This window comes from Somniosus microcephalus, chromosome 4, assembly GCF_052327205.1.
Source record: "Somniosus microcephalus isolate GS21.2 chromosome 4, FLI_Smic_1.0, whole genome shotgun sequence".
NCBI lineage: Eukaryota > Metazoa > Chordata > Chondrichthyes > Squaliformes > Somniosidae > Somniosus > Somniosus microcephalus.
The window spans coordinates 277,229,265-277,250,035 of NC_140990.1; the positions used below are offsets into that span (position 1 = coordinate 277,229,265).

The 20,771-nt window shown below is 45.5% G+C and overlaps 1 protein-coding gene across 1 annotated transcript in view; it reads left to right on the plus strand.

The window, feature by feature from the left end:
• The first annotated feature begins 1,719 nt into the window (after nucleotides 1-1,719).
• LOC147120485 (retinol dehydrogenase 7-like) overlaps nucleotides 1,720-20,771 on the plus strand; it is an 83,854-nt gene continuing 64,802 nt past the window's right edge. Inside the window, exons 1-3 of the mRNA XM_085986491.1 lie at nucleotides 1,720-2,104; nucleotides 3,163-3,204; nucleotides 6,460-6,790. Of these exons, the coding sequence (XP_085842617.1) occupies nucleotides 2,078-2,104; nucleotides 3,163-3,204; nucleotides 6,460-6,790 (400 nt within the window). The 5' untranslated portion in view covers nucleotides 1,720-2,077. The remainder of the gene's footprint in view (nucleotides 2,105-3,162; nucleotides 3,205-6,459; nucleotides 6,791-20,771) is intronic.

Sequence of the window (20,771 nt, forward strand, 5' to 3'; positions counted from 1 at the left end):
TTCAAAAGGGTGTTGGATAACTATCTGAAGGAAATTTTTTTGCAGAGCTACGGGGAAAGGGCGGTGGAGTGGGACTAGCTGAAGTGCTCTTGCAGAGAGCCGGCATGGGCTTGACAGGCCAAATGGCCTCCTTCTGTGCTGTAATCATTCTATGATTCTATGACATTCCAAAGATAATTTATAAATGATTAATTCCAATATTATATTATAAAGTCAACTAATCACCCCTGTGCATTCCCTTCGTGCCTTTCGTGTTCCTTTGCCTATTCTAGTGCTCCTACGCAATGCTACCCCAGTGGCTGCAGTGTGGCTGATGGAAGGCTGCTGTCTTTCTATGGGGAACACTGCAGATGGCTTTGCAGGAAGACCTCGAGCAGCTCTGGCCTGGATGGCCCGGCTGTAGACTGCACCACCTCGGCAGAAGGAAAGAGGCCTTGTTGTCTGGTGGAAGGAAAAGGAAAAAGACCCTTTGAGGGAACTAGTTTCTTTCTGCCTTTTCCCCTCCCAAAGGGTCTGTAATTCTGTCCTTCCTCTCTCCCAAGATGATCACCTGTGACCGTCCATTTTGGGTGGGCGGCTAATGAGTTATAATACACCAAGCCTCAAACTTAACCCATCGAGTGCATTTCGGACTTGCCCACCTGCTCAAAACCCACTCGGGATTAAAATCAATCCCAAAATCTCTCTGCCCCAGCTGTCTTTATCCAAGAGTTTCAAACCAGAATAAAAGGCAGGTAAGGGATGCACTGATACATGTAGAGCGATCATATATTTAGTATTATGTGACAATTGATATGCTTCCTTTTAGTCAGAATTAACAAGAGTTCATCAAATAGCAGATCTTATTGTTTTGAAATCACCCCTTCCTATCTTTTACACTGTACGTATTATTGAACTACTACTCTCAGGCAATGTTCACTTTGTTGAACTTGCTTTCTATAATTAGCTTTTCTAAAGTGCAAACATAGCATTGTACACTTTTTATTATATTTAGTGCCTATCTTAAATAGTGCATCTTAGCAGTGATTTGTTCATAATCTGTTATAAATCTTCAATTAATCCTACTCTCCCTCCATTTGCCACTACAAGACTCAAGATTCACATGTTTTTCTGTTTCTGGCTTCAATTTGATTTCCTGAATAGCAACATTTTCCCAATCAAATTATAAATGTTCATTAAAAAAAAACAACTACCACCCCAAGTTAATCGATAGGGGGCGAAGGGTAATTCCCTGTTGGACTCAATTTTTTCTGCCCCACTGAACAGTGTTGTGCAGCTTTATACTGAACATCGTCTGATGGGATTTAACAATATTGCCTCTGAGCAGAAAATAAGTTAGTCACAATCATTTATTTTGCACAGCATCCCCCATTTTAATCCCTCCACAATTGGCTGCCTAGCCCCTAAGCTCTGGAATTCCCTCCTTAAACCTCTCTGGTTCTTGACCTCTCTCTCCTCCTTTAAGACACTCCTTAAAACCTGCCTCTTCGACCAAGCTTTTGGTCATCTGTTCTAATATCTCCTTATGTGGCTCGGTGTCAAATTTTGTTTGATAATCACTCCTATGAAGTGCCTTGGGATGTTTTACTACATAAAAGTGCTATATAAATGCAAGTTGATGTTGTTGTTGTTGTTGAATACAGGGCCATGGTGATTGGAGTCTGCCACCAATAATAGAGCGAAGAGAGATAATGACAGTAGGCCAGAGTTGAAAAAGTGGAGAGCGAATACTGGGACATAGGGCTGGAGGATTTTGCTGAGGTAGAGTGGTGCAAGGCCTTGGAGGGATCTGTACCTCCAAGGCCCCCAAAAACCAAGAGCTTAAATATTAGGATTTTGGCACATCGAGCACCTGCAGAAGCATGTGAATAACAGGATCACCAAAAAGAGCACTTCTAACATGTCAGGGGATTGCTGAGGACGCATCTAACATTTACATAAGAAGCTCAGCAGTGATGATCCTATTGAAGAGCCGAGGCATATTTACACTGGAGACAGTTGTGTGTTGAATCTAACAAGCACCAGTCTGGCAAAGCAGTAACGCACACCATCCCACAACATATTGATTTTTTTTCCAATGGAAGAAATATTTGCTCATAATAATGTAAGTAACAGTTGCCATCCTACATAACAGTATGTGCTGCTTATCTTTGTATTTTATAGGTTGATTATTCTCAAGTTTATTTTGGTCATTTATGAATCTGTCATTAGCTCATTATGAGCCAATAACAGATATCAAACTGCACTGTTAATATATTTTCTTCAAAGAATTGTGTATACTTTATGACGTGTTACTTTTTTTTTAAATGTGTGATTAATTATTTTAGAGTATACTTACCACAAAAAGGTATAGGAAGTATGTTAATATCAGAGATGAATGGCAGACAGGAATCTACTCTTAAGGTGTTAAAGTATTTTAAGAAAGTATTATATTTCTCACTTGTTTACTTGGCAATGTGAAGACCTCATTAGCAGCAAACTGCAATCTCTTACATATGAGTAGGATGACCTGAAACAAGCAGCTTAAGAGTTCTGAGACTGATACTGCTTATGACAAGTCAATTATATGCCTGTGCAAATATCAGTGTAACATTTCTACCCATGTGTGGTGTTCTGGCAGTCACTAAGACAATTGGAGATCAATGGGAAAGCAAATTCTCAGACTGGAATTTCCAAGGCAATACAGATACTGGCAAAATACTGTAACAGAAAATTCATACATTTACTGTTTAAAATATAAAATCCTTCTAAAAGCATAGAATAAATATCAGTACATCGCAGCCTATAGGCACACTACTGGGCTCACTTCAATCATGACTTACTTCAGTTAAGACCTAAAAACATGTACATCAGTGGGGTGTTTCACTTATACGCTTATGACATTATCTGTGTGATCTCGCAGTTCATCTAATTAATACTTTTAACAGCATATCTTCAAATTAACAAACAATACTTTTAGGTCAAAATGTCTTCTTCAAATTGACTGAAAATAAAAAAAAATTCTGGATGTTCTGAAGTCAATGGAAAGGAGAATCAGGCAAGTTGTATTCTCTTGCAGTAGTGGCCAATTCGCTACTGCCTGTTTTGCTCCCACCAAAGTTGACTTTCACCCCCTCTTTTGTAACATATATTGAACTTAATGTGGTCTTGTTTTATTGTTAGGCATCTACCAAAGTAGAAGATGTTTTTGAAAATATCCTACAGGTTAGTCTCTTAATGTTGCACATCCTGGCAACTGTGAAGAATTCATTTGGGTACAAGAAATGCTGTTCAGAATTTATTGGAGTTCAAAAGTAATGTGAAGGAGTACCATCATAATGTTTAAAGCAGCTTTTTGTGAACAGTGAAATTAGAATAAAGCTACTTATTATGAACCTTTTGTCGAGGCAAAAATGTAGACAAAAAAGCTCTATTATAATAAATAAAGGAGATAAATTTCAATAAGATGAATATTTGAAGGCATTTTCAGGTAGCCGGGCATAACAATGTTATATATTTTAATGCATTCTTCTAGTTACAATGCTGAATTCACAAGGAGAATATCCTGAACAGATTTATTTTTAATAATACAATCTTAGTACAATTGAAAGTTAAGATTGCTGTTCAGTTATTCAAAACCCTGCCACCAATTTTGGCTTCAAATGGTTTCTAAATCCTGAAAATGACATCTAATAAATAACCGCACAATAAAATAAAATTATAATGATACAGTGTAATAGTGAAGGTAAAAATTAGTGAATGGCGGACCCAGCCACATATGGAAAATATTCTACAATGACCATACTGTATACCTCATGAGTAATAACATAGAAACATAGAAACAAAGAAGATAGGAGCAGGAGTATGCCATTCGGCCCCTCGAGCCTGCTCTGCCATTTAATGAGATCATGGCTGATCATCCAAATTCAGTACCCTGTCCCTGCTTTCTCCCCATATCCCTTGATCCCTTTAGTCTTAAGAAATATATCTAACTCCTTCTTGAATATATTTAATGAATTGGCCTCTACTGCCTTTTGTGGTAGAGAATTCCATATGTTCACCACTCTCTGGGTGAAGAAATTCCTCCTCATCTCTGTCCTAAATGGCTTACCCCTTATCTTTAGACTGTGACCCCTGGTTCTGGACTCCCCCGCCATTGGGAACACCCTTCCTGCATCTAGTCTGTCTAGTCCTGTTAGAATTTTATAAATTTCAATGAGATTCCCTCTCATTCTTCTAAACTCCAGCAAATATAAGCCCAATCGACCCAATCTCTCCTCATAAGTCATTCCTGCCATCCCAGGTATCAGTCTGGTGAATCTTCGCTGCACTCCCTCCATGGCAAGAACATCCTTCCTCAGATAAGGCGACCAAAACTGCACACAGTCTCACCAAGGCCCTGTACAACTGCAGCAAGACATCCTTGCTCCTGTACTCGAATCCTCTCGCTATGAAAGCCAACATATCATTTGCCTTCTTAACCACCTGCTGCACCTGCATGCTTACCTTCAGCGACTAGTGCACAAGGACACCCAGGTCTCATTGCACTTCCCCTTCTCCCAATCTATTGCCGTTCAGATAATAATCTGCCTTCCTGTTTTTGCCACCAAAGTGGATAACCTCACATTTATCCACATTATACTGCATCTGCCATGCATCTGCCCAATCACCCAACCTGTCCAAATCATACTGGAGTTTCTCAGCATCCTCCTCACAGCACACACGCCCACCCAGCTTTGTGTCGTCTGCAAACTTGGAGATATTACATCTAGTTCCCTCGTCTAGATCATTAATATATATTGTGAATAGCTGGGGTCCTAGCACTGATCCCTGCGGTACCCCACTAGTCACTGCCAGCCACTCGGAAAAAGACCCGTTTATTCCAACTCTGCCAACCAATTCTCTATCCAAGTCAGTACCTTACCCCCAATCCCGTGTGCTTTAACTTTACACACTAACCTCTTATGCGGGACCTTATCGAAAGCCTTCTGAAAGTCCAAATACACCACATACACTGGTTCTCCCTTATCTATTCTACCAGTTACATCCTCAAAAAATTCCAGTAGATTAGTCAAGCACGATTTACCTTTTGTAAATCCATGTTGACTTTGTCTGATCCTGTCACTGTTTTCCAAGTGCTCTGCTATTACATCTTTTATAATGGACTCCAGCATTTTCCCCACTACTGATGTCAGGCTTACCAATCTATAATTCCCCGTTTTCTCTCTACCATCTTTTTTGAATAGTGGGGTTACATTAGCTACCCTCCAAACCATGGGAACTGTTCCAGAGTCTATAGAATTTTGGAAGATGACCAGCAATGTATCTACTATTTCTAGGGCCACTTCCTTAAGTACCCTATGATGTAGATTATCAGACCCTGGGGATTTATCGGCCTTCAATCCCGTCAATTTCCCTAACACCATTTCCCTACAAATACTGATTTCATTCAGTTCCTCCCTTTCATTAGACCCCATGTTCCCCGACATCTCTGGGAGGTTATTTGTGTCCTCCTTTCTGAAGACAGAACCAAAGTATGTATTTAATTGGTCTGCCATTTCTTTGTTCCCCATTATAAATTCCCCTGATTCTGACTGCAAGGGACCTATGCTTGACTTCACCAATCTTTTTCTCTTCACATATCTATAGAAGCTTTTACAGTCAGTTTTTATGTTCCCTGCAAGCTTACTCTCATACTCTATTTTCCCCTTCTTAATTAATCCCTTTGTCCCCCTTTGCTGAATCCTAAACTGCTCCCAATCCTCAGGTTTGCTGCTTTTTCTGGCCAATTTATATGTCCTCTCCTTGGATCTTATGCTATCCCTAATTTCCCTTGTTAGCCACGGTTGAGTCACCTTTTTTGTTTTATTTTTATGCCAAACAGGGATGAACAAATTCTGTAGTTCATCCATTCGGTCTTTAAATGTTTGCCATTGCCTATCCACCATCAACCCTTTAAGTAACGTTCCCCAATCCAACTTAGCCAACTCGCGCCTCATACCATCGTCATTTCCTTTATTTAAATTCAGGACCATAATGCCATAAGTACAATAGGTCAAAGTTAAAACATTAGTTCCTGTAATTCGCACATGTTGCTGTGGTCATGGCATGAATGTGTAGCAAAGCCCAAACACGTTGCATTTTAAATGTTTTTGATTTTTTTTTGCAGTGGGGACTTACTTCTGTGGATTCACAGTGATATTTGATAGGAATTAATTCAGTCAGGAATGGAATCAGAAACCTTCCTTTACTATGATGCATAACTAGACTCCAAGTTATCCAACAGCTAAATTTGCACTATTGGCAACCCACGTTGCTAGATCTCAAGTAGCGTTTTGTTGTATTTAATTAATTTATTTATTTATTTCTCAAATAAATTAATCATCCATGGGCTAACTATACCATGACTACTTCATACACCTCTGTACAATGAATATATCTTCACAGGATATTTTAAACTAATTCATGTGCTTCTGTTAGCTGTTTCATACAGCTCCAGTACAGACAGCTACCCTGGGAATCGTCGTCATCTTCTTCCTTTGCTGGTTAATTAGAGACAACTTGCGACTCAAAAATCTCAAGGAGAAATATGTCTTCATTACTGGATGTGACACCGGCTTTGGAAACTTGCTGGCAAAGCAGCTTGACAAACAAGGGTTTCATGTAATTGCTGCATGTTTCACAGCAAATGGAGCAGAGGAACTACAGATAGACTGTTCATCCAAACTAAAGACAGTCCGGCTCAATGTGACCAGCCAAGATAACATTCAGAATGCAGTGGAGTTTGTAGAGGCAGAGGTTGGAGACCAAGGTAAGACAGACAGACTAAAAGTTATCTTTGTTCCCAATACTTCAGTTAACAGTGGACACAGTGATTTTTTTCTGTAGGTATTCTTTATTCTTTTTGAAACTCATATACTTACTGAGTAGCAGAATTTCCATTTATGGGGCAGGTAGTAAGACTAATTTGCTGTGTCAAAAATTTGCTGCTAAACAATTATCTTCCCCACTGTGGCTGTTTCTCTGCTGACTGGGTGACTCGGTCGACTAGTGTTTCAGCTTTGTCGGTTTCTGCTAGTTGGTTGTGTCTCTGATGAGTTGGGTGACTCGTTCAACTGGATTTTCTGCTTTGTTAGTTGCTGGCTTGTGGTTTTACATTTTCTCCGCTGCTTCTGATCTACGGTGACCTCCAACTTCGCGTCAACTTCCTGCACCTCAACCAATTCTCATTACCACGGCAATAACCTCCATCCTTCAATTCTCCACCCTTCAAATAGCTTCTGGACTTCACTCGTCTGCTACACCTTTCTCCGAACTTGGACAACAGTTTGTCGATGCTCCACGCCGACTCCATCCTACCTATATCAACTTTTTCCCTCTACAGGACCTCCGACTTTAACTCTGGACTCCCTATTATTGTCACCAACCTATTCCCTGCTACTACCAGGAAATATGCATCCCTATAATTGCTACATAACCAGGCCTATGTAACTTGAGTTTTTCTCTGTGTCCAATCACATGCGCATTTTCGCTGCCGCTCCGGACTCGACCCGTCAACTTCTATTTCCACTTTTTTCTCCCCCTGTAGTGTATGTGCTTTAAGTCAGAACTACTTTTTGCAGCTCCTGTATACTGTAGTACCGGCAGTGACCACACCGGTATATAAGGAAAATCCACATCAAAACAGTGGGAGACTTTCAGAAGGGAAATAGAGAGAGTACAACACCAACATGTTCCTGTAAAGGTCAAGGGTGGGACCAACAAGCAAAGGGAACCTTGGATGACAAGGGATATACAAAAATGCATTAGGAATAAAAGGGGGGCTTTTGGCAGTTACAAAAGACTAAAGACGGAAGAAGCCCTAGAGGAGTATAAAAAGTGCAGGGGCGTACTTAAAAAAGAAATTAGGAGGGCGAGGAGGGGCCATGAAATAACACTGGCGAGCAAAATAAAGGAAAATCCTAAGATGTTTTATAAGTATATTAAGGGCAAGAGGATAACCAGGGAAAGGGTAGGGCCCATTAGGGACCAAAGTGGCAATCTGTGTGTAGAGCCAGATGAGGTAGGCGGGGTTTTAAATGAATTTTTTGCATCTGTGCTCACTATGGAGAAAGACGATGCAGACATAGAAATCGGGCAAGGGGACTGTGACATACTTGAACATATTAGCATCAAGAGGGAGGAGGTGCTAGCGGTTTTAGCAGGCCAAAAAGTGGATAAATCCCCAGGCCCGGACGAGATGTATCCCAGGCTGCTGTGGGAGGCAAAGGAGGAGATTGCAGGGGCTCTGACACAAATTTTCAGAACCTCTCTGGCCACAGGGGATGTACCAGAGGACTGGAGAACAGCTAATGTAGTACCATTATTCAAGAAGGGTAGCAGGGATAAACCAGGGAATTACAGGCCAGTGAGCCTAACATCTGTGGTAGGGAAATTATTGGAAAAAATTTTGAGGGACAAACTTAGTCTCCACTTGGAGAGGCAAGGATTAATCGGGGATAGTCAGCATGGCTTTGTCAAGGGTAAATCATGTCTGACAAATCTGATTGAATTTTTCGAGGGGGTGGATGAGGGAAATGCTGTGGATGTGGTTTACATGGACTTCAGTAAAGCTTTTGACAAAGTCCCGCATAGGAGACTGGTCAAGAAGGTAAGAGCCCATGGGATCCAGGGTGCCTTGGCGCGTTGGATCCTAAACTGGCTGAGTGGCAGGAGGCAGAGGGTGATGGTCGAAGGTTGCTTTTGTGACTGGAAGCCTGTGTCCAGTGGGGTACCTCAGGGATCGGTGCTGGGTCCCTTGTTGTTTGTGATTTACATTCTCATCCAAATCATTTATGTAGAAGGTATGATCAGTAAGTTCGCAGATGACACGAAAATTGGTGGGGTGGTAAATTGCGAGGAGGAAAGCCTCAGGCTACAGGACGATATAAACGGGTTGGTCAGATGGGTGGAAAAGTGGCAAATGGAATTTAACCCTGAAAAGTGCGAGGTGATGCATTTTGGACGGACAAATAAGGCAAGGGAATACACAATGAGTGGTAGGACCCTAGGAAGTACAGAGGGTCAGAGGGACCTTGGTGTACATGTACATAGATCCCTGAAGGCAGCGGAACAGGTAGATAAGGTGGTTAAAAAGGCATATGGGTTACTTGCCTTCATTAGCCGAGGCATAGAATATAAGAGCAGGGAGGTTATGATGGAGCTGTACAAAACGCTGGTGAGGCCACAGCTGGAGTACTGTGTGCAGTTCTGGTCGCCTCACTATAGGAAGGATGTGATTGCTTTGGAGAGGGTGCAGAGAAGATTCACCAGGATGTTACCTGGGATGGAGCGCCTCAGCTATGAAGAGAGGCTGGACAGGCTGGGGTTGTTTTCCTTGGAGCAAAGAAGGCTGAGGGGGGACCTGATTGAGGTATACAAAATGATGAGGGGCATAGATAGGGTAGATAAAGAGGAACTTTTCCCCTTAGTAGGGGGGTCAATAACAAGGGGGCATAGATTCAGGGTAAGGGGCAGGAGATTTAGAGGGGATTTGAGGAGGAACTTCTTCACCCAGAGGGTGGTTGGAATGTGGAACTCAATGCCTGAAAGGGTGGTAGAGGCAGGAACCCTCACAACATTCAAGAAGCATTTGGATGAGCACTTGAAATGCCATTGCATACAAGGCTATGGACCAAATGCTGGAAAATGGGATTAGACTGGACAGGGATGGATGGGCGGCGCAGACACGATGGGCCGAAGGGCCTCTTTCTGTGCTGTAAAAACTCTATAAGCTGTGCGCATGCATCTGTACCCCAGTCAAGAGATTACCCTCCTCCAGTAAAGACCTGTTATTTGTTTATGTACAGCATCCGTGTAATTATTTATCCACTGAACCACGGATCTAACAGTGGCGACGAGTGTCGATGCGAATCTACCTGCAACATAAAACAAAACAAAAAAATAAATAAAAAATAGTCGAGTCCAGGAACATGGGCGTCGACCGCGAGCAACCACCCAGCAGTCAGGCAGAGATCCAACTTCACTGGGGAGGCTGTGGAGAGCCGGGCTTGGTTCCCCAGCCACAATGAGCAGTAAGAGACCGACGAAAGGTCCAGAGCAGACCCTTCCCGAGCAGCGGTGGCTGGAGCCGACCGACGGCAGAGAAAGAGAGCCGAGCAGCGTCGACGGGGTAAGAAAGGGGGTGAAGAGAGCAGGGCGCAGCCGGGGGTTGATCACCGAGCGGCATCGAGGAAAAATACTGCAAACCGGACAGAGAGAGGGTAAGAAACAGCCGGGTTCTAGACTGAGCGGCATCGAAAAATATCAAGAGAAGAACGCGCAGAGCACAGCCAGGGATCACGGGCTGATCAGGGTCCGCGGGGCGAAGCAAGGGGAGACACCATTGAGCCGCGGAGAAGCAGGGAGTGCGCGGGAGACGCCATTGAGCCGCGGAGAAGCAGGGAGAGCGCGGGAGGCACCATTGAGCCACGGAGAAGCAGGGAGAGCGCGGGAGGCACCATTTTGCGAAGCCGCAGCGGAGAAGACGGGCGAGCGCGGGAAGGAAGGAAAGCGCGGGAGACGCCATTTTGTGCCAGCGGAGAAGAAGGGGAAGCGCGGGAGGCGCCATTGGTGATAGTTAACGCACAACCAAGGATGCCGAAGAGTGGCAGTATCTCTACGTTCGACAATGAAGTCGAAGATTGGGTGACATATGTGGAACGTATTGAGGTGTACTGCAGGGCGAATGAAGTGCCAGATGCTAATAAAGCACTGGTTCTGTTAAATTCCATGGGTGCAAAAACTTATGGGTTACTGCAAAATCTAATAACCCCAGAGAAGCCGGTAAACAAGAATTTTGAAAGCATAGTAGAAATCCTACAGGACCACTTAAACCCCCACACCGCTGCTGATAGCAGAACGGTTTAAGTTCCATAAAAGGAACCAACACAAAGACGAAAGCAATGCTGAGTACCTATCGGAACTGCGCAAGCTATCGAAATACTGCCAGTTTGGAGCGGGACTAGCAGACACGTTAAGGGACAAGTTTGTGTGTGGGCTACAAAGTGAAGGAACCCAGAAACAGCTTCTATCAGAAAAGCACTTTACGCTGGACAAAGCTTTCAGTATGGCAGTATCACACGAAGCAGCCACAAGGGGCGCTGCAGAGATACAACGGAGACCGCAAGAATATGGCACCAACGAAATGACCTATGGAACAGGGAAGTGCTATCGCTGCGGCAGAACAACACATGACCAGAAAGATTGTTGGTTCAAGGACCAAGTGTGCAGACAGTGTGGGAAAGCAGGACACATAGCAAGAGTCTGCAGGTCTGGGAAGAAAACCAACAGTAAGAAATCTCCACAGGAGAAGTACAAAAAGGTACACCAGGTGATGGACAGTGGTTCAGATGAACAGAAAAGTGACACAGACTCTGGAAGCAAGGAGCTGGGTTGTCTGAAACTACATAATGTAACTGAAATGGAGGATCACCAGACTATCTGGGTTACACTCAAGATAGACGGAGTCCAAGTGGAAATGGAATTGGACACAGGGTCAGCTCTAACAGTCATAAATCAAAGAGACTACAAGCGGCTATTTTCACACATACCCTTGAAAGCTACAGAGATCGTCTTGAAGACATATACGGGGCAAAAAGTCTACCCCAAAGGAAAAATAAGGGTGAAAGTGACATATAAAGGCCAGGAAATACCTAAAATGGATATATATGTATTGCCAAATGGAGGACCACCACTGCTAGCACGTGAATGGATCCGGAAGATACAATTAGATTGGCATTCCATACAGGCACTGAAGGTTGAGGCCAAAAAGGATGACGACGTCACACCTGGACGACTGTCAAAAATGCTAACTGACAAAAAAGAAGTGCTCCAGGAGGGACTAGGAACACTAAAAGGAATAAAAGCAACAATTAAAATAGAGGAAAATGCAAGCCCAAAGTTTCTGAAGGCCAGACCAGTGCCTTATGCGATCAGACCAGCGGTTGAAGCAGAGTTGGAAGGGTTGGAACGTTCAGGAGTACTGTCCAAAGTGGACTGGAGTGAGTGGGCTACACCCATCGTTCCTGTAATGAAGAGGTCGTTGAGTAATACGCCTGGGGAACCAAAGAAGGTCCGCATCTGTGGGGATTTTAAGGTGACAGTGAACCCAGTCCTTCACACAGTGCAATATCCGCTTCCACGAATTGAGGATATTTTCGCCTCGCTATCTGGTGGTAAACTCTTCACCAAAATTGATCTAGCCCAGGCGTACTTGCAAATGGAGGTAGAAGAAGCTTCGAAACATTACCTTACGATCAACACTCATAAAGGTCTCCATCAATACAACCGGCTGGTGTTTGGAGTAGCCTCGGCTCCGGCTATCTGGCAAAGGGCGATGGATCAGGTCCTGCAAGGGATTCCAGGGACCCAGTGTTATTTGGACGACATCTTGGTCACGGGCGAAAATGACGATGATCACCTCGCTAACTTGGAGAAGGTGCTCGCCAGATTAAAGGAGTATGGGCTACGAGCTAATCGCCACAAGTGCGAGTTTTTCCAGAAACAGATCTCGTATTGCGGCCACGTCATCGATGAAGAGGGGTTACATAAGTCCCTTGACAAGATAGAGGCAGTAGTCAAGGCTCCAGCACCGGAAAATGTGTCACAACTGAGGTCGTTCCTCGGGCTGGTAAACTATTACCACAAGTTCTTACCAAATTTGTCTACGGTATTACACTCGCTGAACACCCTACTGCAAACAGGGGTACCATGGAAGTGGGATGACGAACGTAGAGGAGCTTTCCAGAAGTGTAAAGAATTGATTGCATCAAAAGAGGTGTTGGCCCATTTCAACCCAGCACTACCAATTCGTTTGGCATGTGATGCATCACCCTACGGCATTGGAGCGGTGCTGTCGCACAAATTCCCAGACGGGTTGGAGAGGCCAGTAGCCTTTGCGTCTCGGCCACTAACCTCAGCTGAGCGCAACTACGCCCAGATTGACAGGGAGGTCCTCAGCCTAGTATGGGGAGTAAAAAAATTCAACCATTATCTGCATGGGCAGAAGTTCACCTTGCTGACTGACCACCAACCACTTGTCTCCATCTTTAATCCTAAGAAGGGCGTGCCGGTAATGACTGCACAGCAGTTACAAAGATGGTCCCTGTTTCTAGGGGCGAATCAATATGAAATAGAATATAAAGGCACGAAACAGCATGGGAACGCTGATGGGCTATCGCGCCTGCCACTGCCTACGGTGGAGGAAGCACCAGCAGTGGACCCTATCGAGATATTTTATTCGTCGATAATTGAACGATTGCCAGTAACAAACGCGGATATAGAGAAGGAGACCCGCAATGATCCGACGCTGTCACGGGTTTATGAATTGACGGTGAGGGGATGGCCAACACATGGCGACTCACTGTTGCCAGCATTCTCATCCAGAAGAGAACAGCTGTCAGTATGCCAGGGGACAGTGATGTGTGGATCCAGAGTGGTGATTCCACCCAAGTTAAGGGAGAGAGTGCTAAAGGAGCTACATGAAGGTCATCTGGGGGGAGTGAAAATGAAAAGCCTTGCTAGGGCTTATGTGTGGTGGCCGGGAATCGATCAACAAATCGAAGACCTAACTAAGAGCTGCTTAGGATGCCAGAAGGTCCAAAATGCACCACCACATGCCCCTCTACACCCATGGGAGTGGCCCTCCTCTCCATGGCAACGGGTGCACATTGATTTCGCTGGTCCATTTATGGACTCAATGTTCTTAATAGCAGTGGATGCTCATTCAAAGTGGCCTGAGGTGATCAAGATGTCTTCAACCACTACAGAGAAAACGATTGCAGTCCTACGGACCATATTTGCCAGGAACGGTTTGCCAGAGCAGATCTGCTCTGATAATGGACCACAGTTTGTATCCGACGAGTTCCAAAAATTCATGAAAAGGAATGGGGTAAGGCATTACACATCCGCCCCGTATCATCCAGCCACCAATGGATTGGCTGAGAGGTTCGTACAAACCTTTAAGAAGGCGATAAAGGCCATGTGCGACGAAGAAATTCCACTACAGCATAAGATGGACAATTTCTTATTAACCTACCGAAACGCGACACATGCAGTTACCAACCAGACCCCGGCCATGATGTTCTTTAACTGAAGGTTGAGATCTCATCTGGACTTGCTCAGACCAAATGTGCGAAGAAATGTTGAGGACAAACAATTCCAGCACATCAACGAGAAGCCGACAAGGAGCTTCAATGTAGGGCAACCAGTCTTGGCCCGTGACTATCGAACAGAGAAGTGGCAACCCGGAACGATATGTACAAGGCAGGGGCCATTAATGTACACAGTAGATGTCGGGGAGAACATTGTGAGACGTCACGTCGATCAGATCTTAGCGTCACAGGAAGGCGTCAACCCCATGTCTCGAGTACCTGGGGATGAACCCGACATACCGGTAGCACCTACTTCAGACCCAGTAGCAGTGGAACCCGATGAACTACCCGATGAAAAGGGGTCAGAATCGCCTCTGCACCAAGAACAAGAACCTCCAGAAAGGCGCTATCCCGAAAGGGTCAGGAAGCCGCCCCAAAGACTGAATCTATAAATGGACTTTTGTTATTGAATGTACATGTAAAAATGTAATTGTTATTTGAATATTAAGGGGGTATTATTAATCTAAAAAGGGAGGAATTGTAGTGTATGTGCTTTAAGTCAGAACTACATTTTACAGCTCCTGTATACTGTAGTACCGGCAGTGACCACACCGGTATATAAGCTGTGCGCATGCCTCTGTACCCCAGTCTAAAGATTACCCTCCTCCAGTAAAGACCTGTTATTTGTTTATGTACAGCATCCGTGTAATTATTTATCCGCTGAACCACGGATCTAACACCCCCCTTTTACTTTTCTCTCTATCCCTCCCTGACCGTGCTCTCCTGTTGTCATGCCGCCCTTCATCTTTCCTCTCTTGGATTCTCTGCCCATCAAATCCCTACCCAACTCTTTCATTACTCTTCGACCTTCCTACTCTCCTGTCACCGTCCCAGGATTGAATCCCTCTTAGATATAAGCCTACAGCTTCCCTCTGTGTCTCGCTTGGCAGCCTCCGAAGGACCCACCATGGCACTTGTTGCTGTCTCCTCACGAGTAGCAACCCCAACTGTCCCATTCTACTCTCTCACCGACCTTTTCGTCCAGCGCGCCTTTGGGGGGCTAATCATGCCAATCTCCTCCCCGTCCAACTCACCCCTCCAAGCGCTGACCCTGTGAATGCTGGCACCGACCCTTTCCGCATCTCCCTGCAGAATGTCCGTTCACTTGTGAACAAGGCCCTTGCCATCCATAAGCTTATCCTGGATGATTGCATCGACATCATGGCCCTGACGGAAACTTGGCTGAGGGGTGATAACACCTTACCCTTAAATGAAGCCTCCCCACCTGGCTATACCTTCCACCACTTGCCCCACCCAGACCACCGTGGTGGCAGTGTGGCTCTCATCACCAAATCACACCTTGTTGTGTCCCCTTACTCCTCTGGCACTTTCTCCTCCTTTGAGCATCTCACCTTGTTCCACCCCTCTCACCTCTCATTTAAAATTCTCGTTCTCTACTGCCCACCCAAGTACCATAAAAATGTTATCACTGAGATATCCTCACTGCTTTCCTCCCTCAGCCTGTGCACCGAGCGACTTCTCATCCTCGGTGATTTCAACCTCCATCTCAATTCATCATACTCTCTCTCCTCTGAGTTCACTACCCTCCTATCCTCCCTTAATAGCTCCCTCCATGTAAACTCCCCAACCCATATTCACGGCCACCCCCTTGACCTTGCCATCTCTTGTGTCCTCACTACTCCCACCTTGTCAATTGAAAATAAGGCCATTACTGACCACTTCTTTGTATTGTTTTCCACCCACATCCCCTTCCCCCACCCAACCCTACTTCCTTCTGTGTCCACCCCTGGAAAAAGTCTCTTACAACTGCACTTATGAAATCCCAACTGTCCAGCCTTTGGCCCTCCATTCACCACAACATTTCTGCAGCTACCGATCTGCTCAACCACATCCTCACCACCAACTTTGATGCCCTAGTCCCTATTAAAACTATTACTCTCTGTCACCCCGTCCATTCCCCCTGGTACGGCCCACACCTTCGCTCCCTCAAGTCCAAGGGACGCAGACTTCAATGGATATGGTGGACAACTGGTTTAGCCATTCACCGCCAGATCTGGCTGAACCACATAAAGCATTATCGGGTCCTACTCTTGTCTGTCAAAACTGCTCACTATTCCAGGATCACCCTGGAATGCAAAGATAACCCCCGGCTACTATTTTCTACTGTTAACCGTCTTATTAAACCCCGCTCCCCAGTTTCCTCCACACTCACCTCTAACAACAAGTGCAAGGAGCTCATGGACTTCTTTGTCTCTAAGAATGAAACCATCCGATCAGCACCTCTCTGGCCACAGGGGATGTGCCAGAGGACTGGAGAACAGCTAACGTAGTACCATTATTCAAGAAGGGTAGTAGGGATAAACCAGGGAATTACAGGCCAGTGAGCCTAACATCAGTGGTAGGGAAATTATTGGAAAAAATTCTGAGGGACAGAATTAGTCTCCACTTGGAGAGGCAGGGATTAATTAGGGATAGCCAGCATGGCTTTGTCAAGGGAAGATCATGTCTGACCAATTTGATTGAATTTTTCGAGGGGGTGACTAGGTGTGTGGATGAGGGTAGTGCAGTGGATGTGGTTTACATGGATTTCAGTAAGGCTTTTGATAAAGTCCCGCATAGGAGACTGGTCAGGAAGGTAAGAGCCCATGGGATCCAGGGTGCCTTGGCACATTGGATCCAAAACTGGCTTAGTGGCAGAAGGCAGAGGGTGATGGTGGAAGGTTGTTTTTGTGACTGGAAGCCTGTGTCCAGTGGGGTACAGCAGGGATCGGTGCTGGGTCCCTTGCTGTTTGTGGTCTACATTAATGATTTGGATGTGAATGTAAAAGGTATGATCAGTAAGTTTGCAGATGACACAAAAATTGGTGGGGTGGTAAATAGCGAGGCGGGAAGCCTCAGGCTACAGGACGATATAGATGGGTTGGTCAGATGGGCGGAACAGTGGCAAATGGAATTTAACCCTGAAAAGTGTGAGGTGATGCATTTTGGACGGACTAACAAGGCAAGGGAATACACAATGAATGGTAAGACCCTAGGAAAGACAGAGGATCAGAGGGACCTTGGTGTGCATGTACATAGATCCCTGAAGGCAGCAGAACAGGTGGATAAGGTGGTTAAAAAGGCATATGGGATACTTGCCTTCATTAGCCGAGGCATAGAATATAAGAGCAGGGAGGTTATGATGGAGCTGTACAAAACGCTGGTAAGGCCACAGCTGGAGTACTGTGTGCAGTTCTGGTCGCCACACTATAGGAACGATGTGATTGCTTTGGAGATTTACCAGTATGTTACCTGGGCTGGAGCGCTTCAGCTATGAAGAAAGACTGGACAGGCTGGGGTTGTTTTCCTTGGAGCAGAGAAGGCTGAGGGGGGACCTGATTGAGGTATACAAAATTATGAGGGGCATAGATAGGGTGGATAGAAAGGAGCTTTTCCCCTTAGTAGAGGGGTCAATAACAAGGGGGCATAGATTCAAGGTAAGGGGCAGGAGGTTTAGAGGGGATTTGAGGAAAAACTTTTTCACCCAGAGGGTGGTTGGAATCTGGAACTCACTGCCTGAAAGGGTGGTAGAGGCAGGAACCCTCACAACATTCAAGAAGCATTTGGATGAGCACTTGAAATGCCATAGCATACAAGGCTACGGACCAAATGCTGGAAAATGGGATTAGATTAGACAGGGCCTGATGGCCAGCGCGGACACGATGGGCCTCTTTCTGTGCTGTATAACTCTATGACTATGACTCTATGAGCTGCCTCTGCCACTTCCCTTCCTTCCCCTAGCCCATCTGGCCCAACTTCCTCTAAGGTTCACCCCTGCCCTAGCCTGAACTCACATCTTCAGTTTCTCTCCGATCTCCCCTCTTGACCTCTCCACCCTCATCTTGTCCATGAGACCCACTTCCTGCTCCCTCTACCCTATTCCCACTAAACTGCTGACCACCCAACTTCTTTTTCTGGCTCCCATGTTAGCTGACATTGGCCCGTCATTTCCGATAAGAGGCTTCCTCCGTGTGGATGCCTCCTATCGGAAAAAAATCTATGAACTTACCTGAGGGCTCCCGAGGTCCGTACACTTCCGCTCGTGGGCCTCTCCACAGTCGAAATGCGCAGGGCCCACGTATCCCAGAGGCGCATGCAGTTCGCAAGCATCCCTGGGATCACGTGGGCCAGGCCAGCCAATAGGAGAAGGGAATCTCCCGTCATACTTTTGACAGATAGACCTGTCAAATTTTTGAATGGAGATCACCCCAAAAACACAGTAAAACTTTAAATAATTTTTTTTTAAAAACCATCACGTTTTTAAAATGAGTTAAAATTACAATAAATTAAATATTTTAAACAAAAATTAAATTTTTTGAAAAAAATAATTAAAGTTTTTTACAGGGCTAAAAATAAACTTAACTTTTATAAAAGTATTTTCAAATTATAAATGAGTGAAAAAAATGTTTTTTTACTTTTTTCAACTTTTATGCTGGTAAAAGCAGGCCTTACGAGGCGTAAGATTTCTAAGGGTTTTCTGTGAGTGGAGGTTCTCCAGAAAGCGGAACTCTCCCCCCGCAGAGGCCCTTCTCCAGGGCAGGCGTCCGATCTGTCAAGAGCATTCTTGACAAATTGGAAATGCTGGTTTTCAGCACATGCGCTTCGCATGCCTGAAACCTGTAGTGTATGTACCTTTAAGAGAGAACTACTTTTACAGCTCCTGTATACTGTAGTACCGGCAGTGACCACACCTGTATATAAGCCCTGAGCAGGCATCTGTACTGTTAGTTTTTAGACTACCCTCATCCAGTAAACACCTGTTGATTGTTGATCTGCAGTCTCCGTCAATTTATTGAAGAACACCATACCTTAAGATTCACGGATTTAATAGTGGCGACGAGGTCGATCCAAACCTACCTGCAACTCTGCATTTCCTCCCAAGGATTCGCTCCTGGAGGACAGTGGAAGAAAGTCGAGGCCAGAAGCACTGGCGTCGACCACGAGCAACCGCCCAGTCATCCGGCAGAGAGTGAGCATCGCAGGGGAGGCTGTTGAGAGCTGGGCTTGGTTCTCCAGCCACGACGATCCAGCAACAGGCTGGCAACAGGTACAGCGCAGACCCTTCCCGGACAGCGGCGGCTGGAGCCGACCGACGGCACAGAAAAGGCCAAGCAGCGTCGACGGGGTAAGAGAGAGGGAAAAGCGCACAGGGCGCAGCCGGGGGTTGAAGACCAAGCGGCGTCGACGGAAAACAAAAAGAGAGAGAGGGTAAAGCACAGCCGGGGTTCAGGACCGAGCGGCGGCAACGAGAGAGGCGCACAGGAAAACGCACAGAGCGCAGCCAAGGCTCAAGGGCTGAGCAGCGTCCGCGGGGGAAGAAAGGAAGCGCGGGAGACGCCATTTGAGCCGCGAAGAAGGGAGAGCACGGGAGACGCTATTTTTGAAGCCGCAGCGGAGAAGAAGGGTGAGCGCGGGAAGAAAGGGAAGCGCGGGAGACGCCATTTTGAGCCAGCGGAGAAGAAGGGAGAGCGCGGGAGACGCCATTTTAGCCAGTCTAACCACACCCAGGGATGCCGAAGAGTGGCAGTGTCACAGCGTTCGACAATGAAGTCGAAGATTGGGCGACATATGTGGAACGCATTGAGGTGTACTGCAAGGCGAATGAAGTGCCAGATGCCAGGAAAGCACTGGTTTTGTTGAATTCCATGGGTGCAAAAACGTATGGCTTACTGCGAAACCTAATAACCCCAGAGAAGCCAGTGGATAAGGATTTCAAAAACATAGTGGAAATCCTACAGGACCACTTAAACCCCACACCGCTGCTGATAGCAGAAAGATTTAAGTTTCACAAAAGGAACCAGCATAAAGACGAAAGTAATGCTGAGTATTTAACGGAACTGCGCAAGCTATCGAAACACTGCCAGTTTGGAATGGGTCTAGCAGATACATTAAGGGACAAGTTTGTGTGTGGGCTTCAAAGTGAAGGAACCCAGAAACGGCTTCTATCAGAAAAGGATCTTACGCTGGACAAGGCTTTCAGCATGGCAGTATCACACGAAGCAGCCGCATGGGGCGCTGCAGAGATACAACGGAGACTGCAAGAATATGGCACCAATGAAATGTCATATGGAGCAGGGAAGTGTTATCGCTGCGGCAGAACAACACACGACCAGAAGGATTGTTGGTTCAAGGACCAAGTGTGCAGACAGTGTGGAAAAGCAGGACACATAGCAAGAGTCTGCAGGTCGGGGAAGAAAACCAGCAGCAAGTAATCTCCACAAGAGAAGTACAAAAAGGTACATAAGGTGACGGAGAGTAGTTCAGACGAACAGAAAAGTGATACAGACTCCGGAAGCAAGGAGCTGGGTTGTCTGAAACTACATAATGTAATCAAAATGGAGGATCACCAGACTATCTGGGTCACGCTCAAGATAGACGGAGTCCAAGTGAAATGGAATTGGACACAGGATCAGCCCTAACAGTCATAAACCGAAGGGTCTACAAGTGGCTATTCTCACATATACCCTTGAGAGCTACAGAGATTGTCTTGAAGACGTACACGGGGCAAAAAGTCTACCCCAAAGGAAAAATAAGGGTGAACGTGATATACAACGGCCAGGAAATACCAAAAATGGACCTATATGTATTGCCAGATGGAGG